Here is a 15,364-nt window from a genome sequence, read left to right as displayed (position 1 = left end):
CTGATCTCCTGGGCCACCCCCAGCCAAAGTTAATATGTGGTAGCAGCTGGTTTGTTCCTCCCATTGCTGGGGAAGAGTATCTCTGTCCGTCTCTTCACAGCTCATAGCAGAGCACCAAACGGCGTATCATTAACTCGAGGCACAGCCTTTGACCATCCTGAGACTTTACTCTCTCTTGGTTTAATCTCCGAACTCCTCCAAATTCCAGCTTTGGATTGTCCCTCCAAATATTTCAGTTGAGATTGTGCCATGTGGCTTCGCATTGCGCCTGCTGTCACTCATTCAATGCCAAACCTCAATGTTCTATTTTAATTAGGTGTCTGCATTAAAATACCTCAGACCGATACGCTGAAACTTCTTCCGGGTTTCCCAACTGCTATCACACCCACCCCCAGCTCCGAACAGGCCTCTGAGTTATTGAGTTATTAACAGGGCCTTGAGCTCTTGATATAGCTGCTGTGCTTCTAGCCAGTTACTTCGATACAGTTGTGCAAGTCTTTTATCGTTCTGATTTGTTTTCCACATTCTGTGGTGTGCCATTCTTATCATTGTGTTCTACAATGACCTCGTGCTACCTGTGGCTATAATTATGACATTTTTTGATCTATTGATATTGAATTAACATAAGAGTAAAGTACTGAAGAGAACACTTTTTTTGTGCTGAACAAGTGAGAGCAGACTGTTATTGATCACCTGCAGCACAGAATGCTGACACTGCTGCCAGCAAAGCAGCCCAATAGAGCGATGGATACATAGCTTATTGCCTCACAGCAATTTCTGGTGATTTCCCTCAGAGATTAAAACAGAAAATGCTGGAAATACTCAGCAAGCCTCTGGAGAGCGAAACAGAGTTAATATTTCAGGTCAATAACCTTTCATCAGAACCTTCAGAGATTGCTTGAGTTTTTTTTTTAATGGCCTTTAATTCTCTGATAACGCTGTACATCCTAATTTAAAAACCAGCCCCCACCCCTGTAAAGATCATTCAGGCAATGTGCTTAGGATCCTGTAAAAACTTCAGATGCAACAAGGCATCTAGATGAATGACTGAATGACCTGGATGCAGAAGTGCTTGAATGCTCCAGATGTATTCATGGAAACTGTCTACAAATGCCACCAAACAGTAGAAGGGCTTGTTTCCCTTCTGAGCTGGAACAAACAGCAGAGCCACTTTTGTTAATATATAGGCAATGCACCTCACCAGGAAATCTTATGAAAGGGTACAATGTTGTACAATGGTCTTTGATCTTGCAAATTACCCTATCAGTTCAGCACACTGATATTGAACTAAAATGTGTGATAAAGGGACAGTATAATCTGTGATTTATTCAGTCACTGCTCTATCCAAGCACTGCACCTGCTTCTTGTATTGGATCCTTTAATTTATCAAGCAATGTTTACTCTCCCAAATGTTTCAGAATCCAGCTTTTTCATGCGATTGTAAAGAGATTTTCTGGAGGGTTTGCAGAAGACATGTCTGATCTAAGTGGTCTTCTTTGCACGGGTTGAGCAGACATCAGTTTAACCTTCGAATTGTCATTTGATTTTTGGCAAAAAAAGTCACAATCAGTTTGGGGAGGGGGTGGAATTCAGGATGGGATGTATGGATGTTGGGTAAGGACCAGATTGTGGTTAACATTATTACAAGAACAACAATTTATATTTATATAGTTTCTTTATATTACGACCAGGTGAGAAAGGTGTCTAGGGGTCCCTCTTAGCCTTCACCGGGTTTGACTGTAACAGGGTTTTAGTTTTAAACACACTGGCTGGAATTTTACGGTGGATGGACGGGAGCCGAATTCCAACGTGAAAGTCGGGGGCAAACCCGCTTCCGCCCATTATTTTACGCCGTATTTTACGGATCCCCAGGCTTTAATTGCCCCGAGGCAGGACTTCCACCCCTTGAGGGAGGAGGTCCCGCCTCAGTGAGCTGCCAGCCAATCAGCGGGCCGGCAGCTCTTAGTCCCAGCAGTGCCACTGGGACTGGTGACTACTGCTGGGACTGCAGCCAAGCTGATGCCATGGATCGAGGAGGGAAGGTAAGTCGGGGCATGCCTCACCAGGGGAATCGGTCCTTCCCTGGTGAGGCTGGAGTGGTCCTTTGGGGGGAGGGGAGTGTCTTGGGTCCCAGGGGTAGGTTGGGAGGCGGGGACGGCCCTCAATCGGGCGCCCTGTGCCTGACTGCCATGCACCCCACCTCGCACTGCACCCCCTTCCTCCTCGCTCCCCGGCCTGACTTCCGTAAACTTGTCCGGAGGCAGAATCAGGGCGGGTAGGCCTCCTGGAGCCTACCGCTTATTTTTACGCCGCCCCCATGCTCCCATCCGACCCACTTGGGCGGCGTAAAATTCCGGCCACTGTGTTTTTAGCTCCCCCTTGGTGAATCCTTGTTCACCGTTTTCCAATTATGAGGCAAAGAAACCAGCACAAACAGGTTTTCTTAGGTTTAAAGAAGAAAATTTGAAACTTATTAAGCTTAAACGCTAATTCGGTTAACGCCTACGGATACACGACGCACCTACGCTAGCATGCAAATGCGATACACACATGCAAGAGACAGAAAAGGGCAGAAGAAAAATAAAGTGGAAAAGTTTGAGGCAATATCTAAAGAGTTGCTTTTCATTGGGGCCCAGTATTCTTCTTAAACCTTGTTCGCTGTAGGAGACATTTCTCTCTTGGGGTTCATGTGTCTTCAGTAGATTCAGAGTCTTGTGAGAAAGAGATGGGAGCAGACAGGAGAGATCTTCTCAGTCCAGGAGCAAACAGGCACTCTGCCTTCAAACTCTCTGTGCCCAGTTCAAAAGAAAACCCTGGAACAGCCAGGACGTCATGGTCTAACCAGTCCTGACCCTTGTGGATTGTATCCTCCTTAGCAGGCCCTGGAATGCACTTCCTCACCTTTGATGTCTGTTAGTATGTAAATGTTTTTTTCCAGCCACGGCTGATCTGTTTAACAAGTCATTTCCTCGCTCCAGCAACAGTTAAAAATCAATGTTCATGACAAAATTGATGTGCCTCATTCTTGGCAGGTGGAGGCCTAGCATGATACTTTAACAACATAAAACGCCCAAGGCGCTTCACAGGAGCATTAGAAAACAAAATATGAGACCGAGCCACATAAAATTATATTAGGACAGAAGACCAAAAATCTTGGTCAAAGAGGTGGGTTTTAAGAAGTATCTTATGGGAGGAAAGTGAGATCGAGACGGAGAGGTGTAGGGATGGAATTCCGGAGCTTAAGACCTAGGCAACTGAAGGCACAGCCACCATTGGTAGAGTGATTAAAGTCAGGGATGCTCAAGAAGCCACAATTAAATGAGTGCAGATATCTCAGAGGGTTATGGGGCTGGAGGGGATGATGGAGATAGGGAGCAGTGAAGCCATGGAGGGATTTGAAAATGGGGGTGAGAATTTTAAGATCAAGGTGTTGCTTGACTGGGAGCCAATGTAGGTCAGCAAGCACAGCGGTGAAAGGGGAATGGGACTTGGTGTGAGTTAAGACACGGGCAGCAGAGTTTTGGATGACCTCAAGTTTACGGAGGGTGGAATGTGGGAGAGCAGCCAGGGCAAGTCAAGTCTAGAGATAACAAGGGCATGAATGAGGGTTTCAGCAACAGATAAGTTGAGGCAGGGACGAAGTCAGGCAATATTATTGAGGTGGAAATAGGCGATCTTAGTGATGGCACGAATACGTGGTCAGAAGCTTATCTCAGGGTCAAATGTGCCATCAAGGGTGCAAACTGACTTGTTTAGTCTCAGACTGTTGCCAGGGAGAGGATGGACTCAGTAGCTATGTCCCAACCAACACTGTGCACAAAGAGAATGTGACCCAGTAAATCAGTGTGACTGTGTTGTGACCCTATCTGTCACTCATGCTCCCCTCATTTATTGCTTCTTGCTGGTATTACAGGATCAGTGAAATTACCGAGTGTGTTACAGAAGGAGGACATTTGACTCATCAAGACTATTCCAGCTTTCTGAAAGAGCTATCCCATTTGTCCCACTCCCCTGTTCTTTCCCCATAGCCCTGCAGTTTTCTCCCTTTCGGGTATTTAATCATTCCAGTTTGAAAGTTACTATTGAATCATCTTCCACCACCCTTTCAGATAGGGTCTTCCAGGCCATAAAAAAATATTCCCCCCATCTTGCCTCAGGCTGTTTTGCCAATTATCTACATGGAGATAAAATCAGAACGTGCTGGAAATACTCAGCAGGTCTGGTAGTATCTGTGGAGCGAGAAACAGCGTCACCGTTTCAGGTCTGTGACCTTTCATCACAAAGATCTGTTCTGATGAAAGATCACAGATTTGAAACGTTAACTCTTTAAATAACTTGAATTCAAGATATCGTAACAATATCCTGAAAGTCCCAAATGAACCTCCAATTTTTCTTCAGCCAATACACTTTGGATTTTTCCCCTATTATTAGGAATAAATTCAACAGCCAGGTTTCAGTTCATATTGTTTTTGCACCAGACCTATCCAGTGGTGTGTCACGAGACAGCTATGTTTACATTGCCCACTGCAGTGGAGAAAGGCAAAAGAGTTGTGAGAACAGTCAACTCTTTTCAGCTGTTGGATATTGGAAAACTGCACACTCCCGAGCTTTTTAAAACCAGGCAAGAGAAATAAGCTTTCGACCAACTGTGTGTATATTACTGCTGATAAAATGAAGTTGAGACCATTTCTTGGGTCCTGGAGAAGGCCAAAAATGATATTTAGCCATGGTTATATGGCGTAATGTAAAGACATGTGGAGATCGTGCTGATAAACTGTGATGAGAAATTTCTTCATTCAAAGGGTTGTGGACCTTTGGAATACCGCAGCGAACTGTGGATGCTTAGTCATTGTGTATATTCAAGTCAGTGATCGACAGATTTCTGGATACTAAGGAAATCAAGGGATTTGAGGATAGTGCGGGGATGTGTAACTAAGGTAGAAGTTCAGCCATGATGTTATTGAATGGCTGAGCAGATTCAAGAGGCCAAATGGCCTAATCCTGCTCCTATTTCTTCTGTTCTAAAATTGAAAGTATAAACAGACCAATTGAGAACCATTTTGAAAGCTTGACCAAAACTCCAGAAGAATCATTTGAAACCATAACAAGTTGTCAATCATTGTATTCAGCATACTTTTATAAATTCTACATTTATGGTTTTTACACTATTTTACCTGCTTTTGTTTTAGGTTTGTGTGAAAAATAATTTTCACTGTAGATTAAGATTCAACTGCAGTCTAACTTTTCATGCAAGAGATTGCGTTGCATAATTATCAGTTGCCTGCTGAATATAGAAAGCTTTTTGTTCGAGAATCTCCAAGTAAGTCATTACCTATGATTCCCACACATTTAGTGCACAATGTTTTCCTCCTTTCACAGTGGTTAACATCTCTTTACTTCATAATCTGTTGCAGGTCTTCAAAAGGTTTGCAACACTTTATAATAACTTATCCTACTTCATAATGACTCATGTCTCTTCATTTTACCATAGCTTGTTCCTCTTTATGATGAAACATGTCACGATGATAATTCAAAATAGCTGACCTGTTCACCTTGACTTACAGCACTTCAAAGAGACTTTGCTGCTGCTTTTACACTGAGTTAGTGTTATGTTGCTGCCTCTTCCTGCCATTGCATAGCTGTTATACAGCAAATGGCATTACCAAAGTAGAACTGGAAGATTCATTGAGGAAGATGGCTGAGAACACCCATGTTTTAAGCGACAGCAACATTAGCACTAGTGCAATATGAATACAGCCTACATCTCTGCATTTTACAATGTCTTGCAGTTCTGCGTGATGCTTTGCACTGTTTCATGATTACATCGTTTTTCACATTAGCTTGTAACTTTTTAATAGCTCATAACTTTTTCGTGGCTCATATTAGCTGCAGAATAAAATAAGACACATATCAGTCAGATTCAAACCATAGCCTCAGAATTGTCAACAAGTTTTGTAACAGAGGTTTGGTTACATATGCTAATTCAGATGTATACTATCTTCCAGAACATTCTAACAAGTGTATCTATCGAGAATCTCTGAAATTTAATTTGTTTAATAGGATTATTCCAGATTGAAAACTTGGTTTTTCTGCAGTTCCTCTGTTGCGTAGATCATTTGTGATGATATGGTTTTTCCAGTACGTTTTTATATTGGAGCCAAGGATGCATCATCATGACCAGAAATCAAAGAAATGATCTCAAATGATTCAATTGCATATTGGTTTATTAGGTTAATCATAATGTGCAGTATTATATCTGGCTTGAGGTCTTTTTTTGTGGGGGAGGGGGAGGTAATGGCTTCCCGCCAGTGCAATGGTTCTGTAATTGATTCAGCAATTAACTTCTTTGGAATTTAACAAATATTATGGCCCTCTGAAATGAGTTCTTGTTTCTGAGTTGCTGAAATGCTGGGTTGCATTGCAGTGGACCCTGAGAGAGTGCCAAGTGATGGACAAAAATAGCACAAGCCAGTGGAGCAGCCGCTGGAGTGTGATTAACTCATTGTCACCGAGGCATTAATTAATAATGATGATGAATGAATAAGTTAACTAAGAATCTGTGTCACCTTCTTAAGAAGTGAACACGTGAGTCATGCAACATCAACGAGCATCACAAAAGGAAAGATGGACTAAGGTTAATATTTTAGATGGGATCTTGCAGTTGAAGCTTTCTGACAATTCTGTTATTCCAGTTTTCGAGCAATTGTGACTTTTCCATTGATATTTATGTTGTAGTTATATGAGTGTTGGAATTCAACAGAGAATACACCTTTTGTGTTTCCAGCTTCCTATTGTAGCTTGAACAGTGTTCCTTTGAATGGCGGAGTGCTGAATAAGACAGTAGGTGCCCTCAACAGCGTGGTGCAGTTTTTCTGTAAAGCCGGATACCAGTTGGTTGGTCGAAGTAATGCCACCTGTAGGCGGTATCCGAATGGCATGTATCAGTGGGATGCTGAAGTTCCGCTTTGTCAAGGTAAGAATTAGTAACGGTTATAATCAATAACTAGATAGTTCAGTGCTTTGTGTATTAAAACGGCATTTCCCCTTTAGATTTCCGCCTGTGCTAAAGAGACATGTCCTATTTTAATTACCTTCTATTTGTGTACCATTGACTAATCTCAGTGCCGCTGATTGAATACAGTGCTCTGACATTTTGTATCACTTCTGGCTGTTTGAATGATGAGGGGCTGAATTTAGTGCGGCCATTTGGAGTGGGAATGGTGTTGTGGGGGGCTGGAGAATCACGTCGGATGCGTCCATCTGAAAATCCGACATCGTGACCTCAGTTCCGGACTTTGCCAATGCCGGGTAAGCGCCAAGGCAGCCTCTCGGCCCCGACGCAATAGGAATGCTATTTAAATTGCATGAACACTTAATTTTAATGCATTAGCATCTAATTCATCATGCTTCAATGGGGGGCTTGGAATTAAGTGCACGACAGGTGGCCATCACATGCCTTCAGATTCCTGGCCGTTGAAAGCTGGAGGTACTGAGGCAAGTCCTCAGTGCTGCGACGGGTAGGCAGCCATAACCAGCACCACACAGGGGAAGTGGGGAGCAGAGGCCATTGCTGGTCTACAGTGCAGTGCACTCTGCATGGATGGGCTTGGTCTCGGGTAGTCCACAAGGGCAGTCATAGTCTAGGGTGTGATTACCAACTGAGCAGGGTCTTGGGCGGGTGTGCTGGGTAAGTAGAGTCTCGGGTGGGAGTACCGGGTGAGCAGGGTCATGGGTAGTTGTACCGGCTGAGCAGGGTCTTGGGTGGGAGTACTGGCTGAGCAGGTTCTCGGGTGGGACTATCGGGTGAGCAGGGTCTTAGGCGGGAGTACTGGCTGAGCAGGGTCTCCGGTGGGAGTACTGGGTGAGCAGGGTCTTTGGTGGGAGTACTGGCTGAGCAGGGTCTCAGGTGGGAGGACCGGGTGAGCAGGGTCTCAGGTGGGAGGACCGGGTGAGCAGGGTCTCGGGTGGGAGGACCGGGTGAGCAGGGTCTCGGGTGGGAGGACCGGGTGAGCAGGGTCTCGGGTGGGAGGACCGGGTGAGCAGGGTCTCAGGTGGAGGACCGGGCGAGCAGGGTCTCAGGTGGGAGGTCCGGGTGAGCAGGGTCTCGGGTGGGAGTACCGGGTGAGCAGGGTCTCGGGTGGGAGTACCGGGTGAGCAGGGTCTCGGGTGGGAGGACCGGGTGAGCAGGGTCTCGGGTGGGAGTGTCAGGTGAGCAAAGTCTCCGGTGGGAGTGTCAGGTGAACAGAGACTCAGGTGGGAGTTCCGGATGAGCAGGGTCTCCGGTGGGAGAACTGGCTGAGCAGGGTCTGCAGTGGGGGTACCGGGTGAGCAGGGTCTCGGGTGGGAGAACTGGCTGAGCAGGGTCTGCAGGGGGGGTACCGGGTGAGCAGGGTCTCGGGTGGGAGAACTGGCTGAGCAGGGTCTGCAGTGGGGGTACCGGGTGAGCAGGGTCTCGGGTGGGAGAACTGGCTGAGCAGGGTCTGCAGGGGGGGTACCGGGTGAGCAGGGTCTCGGGTGGGAGTGCTGGGTGAGCAGGGTCTCGGGTGGGGGTACCGGGTGAGCAGGGTCCCGGGTGGGAGTGCTGGGTGAGCAGGGTCCCGGGTGGGAGTGCTGGGTGAGCAGGGTCTCGGGTGGGGGTACCGGGTGAGCAGGGTCCCGGGTGGGAGTGCTGGGTGAGCAGGGTCCCGGGTGGGAGTGCTGGGTGAGCAGGGTCCCGGGTGGGAGTGCTGGGTGAGCAGGGTCTCGGGTGGGGGTGCCGGGTGAGCAGGGTCTCGGGTGGGAGTGCCGGGTGAGCAGGGTCCCGGGTGCTCTGCAAGGGTTGGGGGTGGGGTGGGGTGGGGCGGGGCGCTGGGGTTTGGGTGGCTGTATCGGGTGTCCAAACTGTTGGGTTGTTGGATGAGAGGGCTGGCTATTAGCAAGGGTGGGCACTGAGGGCCATCAGGGAGTCTGCCGGGAGAAAGAGCAATGGGAAAACTGCCATGGCAGGGTCGCCTCTGCATCGAAGGCACTTTGCAGGCCCAGAGGTCACCTGGCATGGTTCTCAGACACCCTGTCTTTTTGGACCCCTGGTGGCATGATGCAGCGCCTCCAATGGAGGGAGGGCCAAAAGGCAGCTGCGCTTGTCCATGAAGCACCACGACGAGAGCAACAGCAGCCGGCCATGCCAAAAAGGCCCACTTATGCCAGACAGTGTACTAGCTACCTCCAAATGTCCAGGCAGCATCGTCAGCGAAGAGTACACCTCTCTAGGGAGGCCGTCACCGACCTATGTTTCCTGCTGCAGGACGAGTTGCGACCTATGGGATTTGGGAGTCTTCCTCTGCCAGCAGCTTTGATCACAGGGGCACTGAACTTTTATCCATCTGGATCTTTCCATGGATCCATCAGGGATATGTGGGGTCTCGCAGGCAACAGTTCACCCCTGCATCAAGGAGGTGATCAATGCCCTGTTCAAGGGGGCTGGCGACTATTTGTGATACCAGACCGACCCAGGCAGAGAGGGCCATCGAATTCGGGGCTGTCACTTGGTTCCCCCGGGTACAAGGTGTGATAAATTGCACACATGTGGCCATCAAGGTTCCTACATACCAGCCTGCCGCCTTCATCAACAGGAAGGGCTTCCATTCAATCGATGTGCAACTGGTCTTGGACCACAAAAAGTGTTTCCTGCAGGTGTGTGACTACTTCCTGGGAAGCAGCCACAACACCTACATACCTTGACAGTGCCAGGTGCCACAGCTATACAGGTCCCCTGCTCACCTTCATGGATGGATTCTCGGGGACAAGGGCTACCCACTGAAGACATGGCCATTGACACCTGAGAGGAGCCCTCACACTGCAGCAGAGGAGAGGTACAACACTTGTCATGGCTCCACCTGAGCAGCCGTTGAGCAAGCCATTGGGCTGCAGAAGATGAGATTCTGGTACCTAGGTTGAACTGGTGGAGGTCTGCAGTCTGCTGCAGTGAGGGTTTCATGTATTGTGGTGGTCTGCTGTGCTCTGCACAATATAACACTGCAGAGGAAGGAGGCCTTACATGATGATGAGATGCCTGAGTGATAGTCCTCCACCAACGAGGAGGGCAGGGCTGAAGCGCCCCTGGAAGGTAAAGCCCTTGCACTGGAGGCCAGGCAGATTGAGTGATGTGCCAAGGAGGCAAGAGATAATCTCATAATCACCTGCTTCCAGACACCCTGATGCCCACTCACAGAGAATCTAATAAATGCTGACCTCAATGCATGTAGTCTGTCATCTGCTTTCCATTTGTGTTCCATGCGCAGTGCCCAGCTGAACCACGCGTTAGTGCCCATGGGAGATCATATTTAAATGAGGGCCGTGCTTACATTTGCAATCCACGAAGGGGGAAGTCAGCAGCTGACAATTAATGTATGATAGAATAATCACTTTTACACAATGAACCTTACTGGCTTGAATAAAATAACTTTATATGATGAAGCAAATGTCAAATTTCAAACACCTATGATTTCCAAGTGTCTTTGTGTGGTTTTCTTTATACGTTTACAAGTGCTTCTATAAGGTGTGACCCCCATCGCGAGCAGCTGGGCTGGAGGCAGGCTGCTGATCAGGCTGCTCCTTGGCTTGAGATGACCGGTGGCCGTCCTCTGGGTGCCTGAGGCCTCGAGGGCCCCGGGTGCCTGAAGGTTTCCTGCGCTGTTGCAGGACTCGGGCATCGCAGCTGATGGAGCTGGGCTCACTGGCAGATGGGCTGAGGAGTCAGTGTCCACATTCGGAGTACCCTGAGGGGTGCCCCCAGATGTGGAGGGCAGCCTCTCCTCCTCCCTTTCTAGGCTTACTTGAACCTCTCTGCTGACCAGAGAAGGACGAGGAGTGGGAGAAGACTCCAGGGCCTCATCCATTTCTCGCCTTGCCACTGCTGTGTTGAGCTCATGGCCAGGGTGATGGTGTGCAGATCTATGCACATCTATGGGATCTGACTCTCCGTGAGGGTCACCAACCTCTCTATGGAGGAAGCCATGCTCTCACAGGCCTGAGACATGACAGCACTCATGGCATGGATGGACTCCTCCAACGTCTGCTCATGGCCTCTGGCATCTTTACCAGATGTTACCTTACCTCTCTCTGCAACTCCAGCATGCCTTGTGGTGTCGACATCAGAGGCTCATCATGAACCTGGGGCTCTGCATGGGCCTGGCCACCAACAGTCCTCCAGGTGCATTCCTCCTCAGAGGTGGACGGCTGTCCCCCTACTGGTTGAGTCTCCTGTGGATGCCGACCTGCGTGAGAGAACACAAACATGTGGGTTCTGCTGTACGGATCTCGTCATGCCAACCATACGTGATGTGGGTCTCCAGAAGTGAACTGTATATCGATGGAAGACAATTCTCACTCTCTTGCAGAGCTCAGTCTGCACATCTCTATTGCTTAAAGCACTTAAGATATTTTGTCTATTGTGAAAATTATATATATATGCTTGGAGCCTCCAGTCTCACTGTCAAACAGGGAGCAGCCGCCCTGGGTCCCTGCCAATTCTAGTGCCTCATCCTCAGACGTGGAGAGAGGCCCGGTGTCTGGCATCCCTCTGCCAGTCCATGATGTCGCCATCCTGTTATATGCCCTCTTGTTCTGCAAGTGGCAGGAGGGAGATGCTCATACTTTGCAGAGAGATCAACATGACAACAAAATAAAAGCAAAATACTGCGGATGCTGGAAATCTGAAATCAAAACAGGAAGTGCTGGAAAAAGCTCCGCAGGTCTGGCAGCATCCATGCTTCTCTCTCCACAGATGCTGCCAGACCTGCTGAGTTTTTCCAGCACTTTCAGTTTTTATTTCAGATCAACATGACAGTTCTGCTAGAGGCTGCCCCTCGTCCCCTGAAATCAGCCTGTCGTGTATACCCTGCCAATCACAGAATTTGCTCGTGGTTTTTCGCTGATTGGGCACAATGATCCCAAACATTTTTTAAAAATTCCTTTTGTATTTGTTTGTGTGATAGAGACTAACTTTGCAACTATTATTCTGTGTTCTGACTAATGAACGGCGCAGTGGTTAGCACCGCAGCCTCACAGCTCCAGCGACCCAAGTTCAATTCTGGGCACTGCCTGTGTGGAGTTTGCAAGTTCTCCCTGTGACCGCGTGGGTTTCCGCCGGGTGCTCCAGTTTCCTCCCACAGCCAAAGACTTGCAGGTTGATAGGTAAATTGGCCATTAGAAATTGCCCCTAGTGTAGGTAGGTGATAGGAGAATGGTGGGGATGTGATAGAGAATATGGGGTGAATGTAGGATTAGTATAAATGGGTGGTTGTTGGCCGGCACAGACTTGGTGGGCTGAAGGGCCTGTTTTAGTGCTGTATCTCTAAATTTAAAAAAATTAATACTCTGATGCATTAATATACTTTAATATCTAACTTATTAATAGTTTTCTTTCTGTATAAATCCAGGCAGCCACTTTACTCTTGTTAACCTAAGGTGCTGTTTTTACTAAAAACAATGAATTATCCAATTGACAAATTAAGCAGTTTTAATGAAACAGAAATGGGTCTCTTTTCAAAATTTCGATACATTTCATACAACATTGAATTAAAAGGAAGAGAGTGTATGTAATTGTGGAAATGGAAGGATGTGTGAATGTAGTTTGATCAATCAAATCCGAGACTTGGGGCCTCCATCCTTCCTTTCAACCAATTAAATTCCGGCGCAGTGTAACCTGGGGCCAAACAAATGCCAAAATCTTATTGGTAGTGTTAATCAAAATTGGTACCAACACAAAAAAAAATCACATTCCGCCAAAAACAGGTTTTTTGCCGTCAAACTACAAAACAATTCCCAACATCCCAGTCATTATTATATTGGGTCGATTATAATATCTTTTAATTGCTACGTTTCATTGGTATTTATATCAAATAATAAACTGCACACAAATAAATAATAGTAGTTTTGAGTTCATGCTTCATCACCCCTACCTAAACAGCAAACAGCAAAGGTTCTGCAGTGACCTGCCTGTAATTATTTCCTTTCTGCTTCCTGGACCAGCACTGCTGCCCACAGCCTGATTGCTGACTGTACTTTCTGATGTGTCAGGCCTCAAACTACCTTGCATCTTCACCTTCAGCCTGCACACCCCCCCCACCCCACCCCACCCCCACTTCTCCCTCCCAATCTAATGTTGCCCAAACCTTCGCAACAAGACCTTCTTCTTCTTCTTTGGCCTCCTTGTCTCGAGAGACAATGGGTAAGCGCCTGGAGGTGGTCAGTGGTTTGTGGAGCAGCGCCTGGAGTGGCTATAAAGGCCAATTCTAAAGGGACAGACTCTTCCACAGGTGCTGCAGATAAAATTGTTTGTCGGGGCTGTTACACAGTTGGCTCTCTCCTTGCGCTTCTGTCTTTTTTCCTGCCAACTGCTAAGTCTCTTCGACTCGCCACACTTTAGCCCCGCCTTTATGGCTGCCTGCCAGCTCTGGCGATCACTGGCAACTGACTCCCATGACTTGTGATCAATGTCACAGGACTTCATGTTGCGTTTGCAGACGTCTTTAAAGCGGAGACCTGGACGGCCGGTCCAGCTCGCTGTACAATGTGTCTTTGGGGATCCTGCCATCTTCCATGCAGCTCACATGGCCAAGCCATCTCAAGCGCCGCTGACTCAGTAGTGTGTATATGCTGGGGATGTTGGCTGCCTCCAGGACTTCTGCATTGGAGATAAGGTCCTGCCACCTGATGCCAAGGATTCTCCGGAAGCAGCGAAAATGGGATGAATTGAGATGTCGCTCTTGGCTGACATACATTGTCCAGGTCTCGCTGCCGTAGAGCAAGGTACTGAGGACACAGGCTTGATACACTCAGATTTTTCTGTTCCGTGTCAGTGCGCCATTTTCCCACTCTCTCTTGGCCAGTCTGGACTTAGCAGTGGAAGCCTTTCCCATGCGCTTGTTGATTTCTGCATCTAGAGACAGGTTACTGGTGATAGTTGAGCCTAGGTAGGTGAACTCTTGAACCACTTCCAGAGCGTGGTCGCCAATATTGATGGATGGAGCATTTCTGACGTCCTGTCCCATGATGTTCGTTTTCTTGAGGCTGATGATTAGGCCAAATTCGTTGCAGGCAGCCATAATCCTGTCGATGAGTCTCTGCAGGCACTCTTCAGTGTGAGATGTTAATACAGCATCGTCAGCATAGAGAGTTTCCCTGATGAGGACTTTCCATACTTTGTTCTTCGCTCTTAGATGGGTAAGGTTGAACAACTTGCCATCTGATCTTGTGTGGAGGAAAATTCCTTCTTCTGAAGACTTAAACGCATGTGAGAGCAGCAGTGAGGAGATCCCAAACCATGTAGGTGCAAGAACACAGCTCTGTTTCACGCCACTCAGGATAGGAAAGGGGTCTGATGAGGCGCCGCTATGTTGAATTGTGCCTTTCATATTGTCATGGAATGAGGTGATGATGTAGCTTTGGTGGACATCCGATCTTTGCTAGTAGTCTGAAGAGACCACGTCTGCTGACGAGGTCAAAGGCTTTGGTGAGATCAATGAAAGTAACGTAGAGGGGCATCTATTGTTCTTGGCATTTCTCCTGCAGCTTTCGAAGGGAGAATAGCATGTCAATGGTGGATCTCTCTGCTCGAAAGCCACACTGTGCCTCAGGGCAGACACGCTCAGCCAGCTTCTGGAGCCTGTTTAAAGCGACAAGCAGAGACTTTCCCCACTATGCTGAGCAGGGAGATTCCACGGTAGTCGATGCAGTCCTCGCGGTCACCCTTGTTCTAATAGAGGGTGATGATCCTGTGGTACTGCTGCCTCATCCCAGCGCAGGCAAAGCAGTTCGTAGAGTGCTGAAAATATACTCTTGATTATTTCAGGGGTAATGCCATCCTTCCCAGGGGCTTTTCCACTGGCTAGAGAATCAATGGCATCACTGAGTTCCAATTTAGTTGGCTGTTCGTCCAGCTCATCCATGACGGGCAGAGACTGGGTTGCATTGAGGGTGGTCTCAGTGACAACATTTTCCTTGGAGTACAGTTCTAGGTAGTGCTGCACCCAGCGGTCCATTTGCTTGTGTTGCTCAGTGATTGTGTCCCTGATTTAGACTTGAGGTGGGCAATCTTCCTGTTGGTTGGCCCAAAAGCTCTCTGAATGCCATCATACATTCCTCTGATGTTTCCGGTGTTGGAGGCCAGCTGAATATGACTGCATAGGTGTTGCCAGTAGTCATTTGCGCAGCGCCTGGCTGTCCTTTGTGCAGTGCTTCTGGTTGCTTTAAGGGCTATGGATGTTAACTCACTGGGGGCTTTCTTGTAGTTCAACAGTGCAATGCACTTAGCGGCTATGACAGGTTCCAGCTCTTCAAAGTGAGATTGAAACCAATCTGCATTCTGCTTCACACATTTGCC

General features: G+C 47.8%; 1 protein-coding gene across 3 annotated transcripts in view; it reads left to right on the top strand.

The window, feature by feature from the left end:
• LOC137355859 (CUB and sushi domain-containing protein 1-like) overlaps positions 1 to 15,364 on the top strand; it is a 1,186,508-nt gene that overhangs the window by 918,209 nt on the left and 252,935 nt on the right. For all 3 annotated transcript variants that reach the window (XM_068021465.1, XM_068021474.1, XM_068021456.1), the window contains exon 44: positions 6,785 to 6,973. In XM_068021465.1, the coding sequence (XP_067877566.1) occupies positions 6,785 to 6,973 (189 nt within the window). The remainder of the gene's footprint in view (positions 1 to 6,784; positions 6,974 to 15,364) is intronic.

The sequence above is a fragment of the Heterodontus francisci genome, chromosome 3, assembly GCF_036365525.1.
Source record: "Heterodontus francisci isolate sHetFra1 chromosome 3, sHetFra1.hap1, whole genome shotgun sequence".
Taxonomy (NCBI): domain Eukaryota; kingdom Metazoa; phylum Chordata; class Chondrichthyes; order Heterodontiformes; family Heterodontidae; genus Heterodontus; species Heterodontus francisci.
The sequence above is the reverse complement of the archived record's forward strand: the minus strand, read 5'-3'. Positions and strand labels throughout refer to the sequence as shown.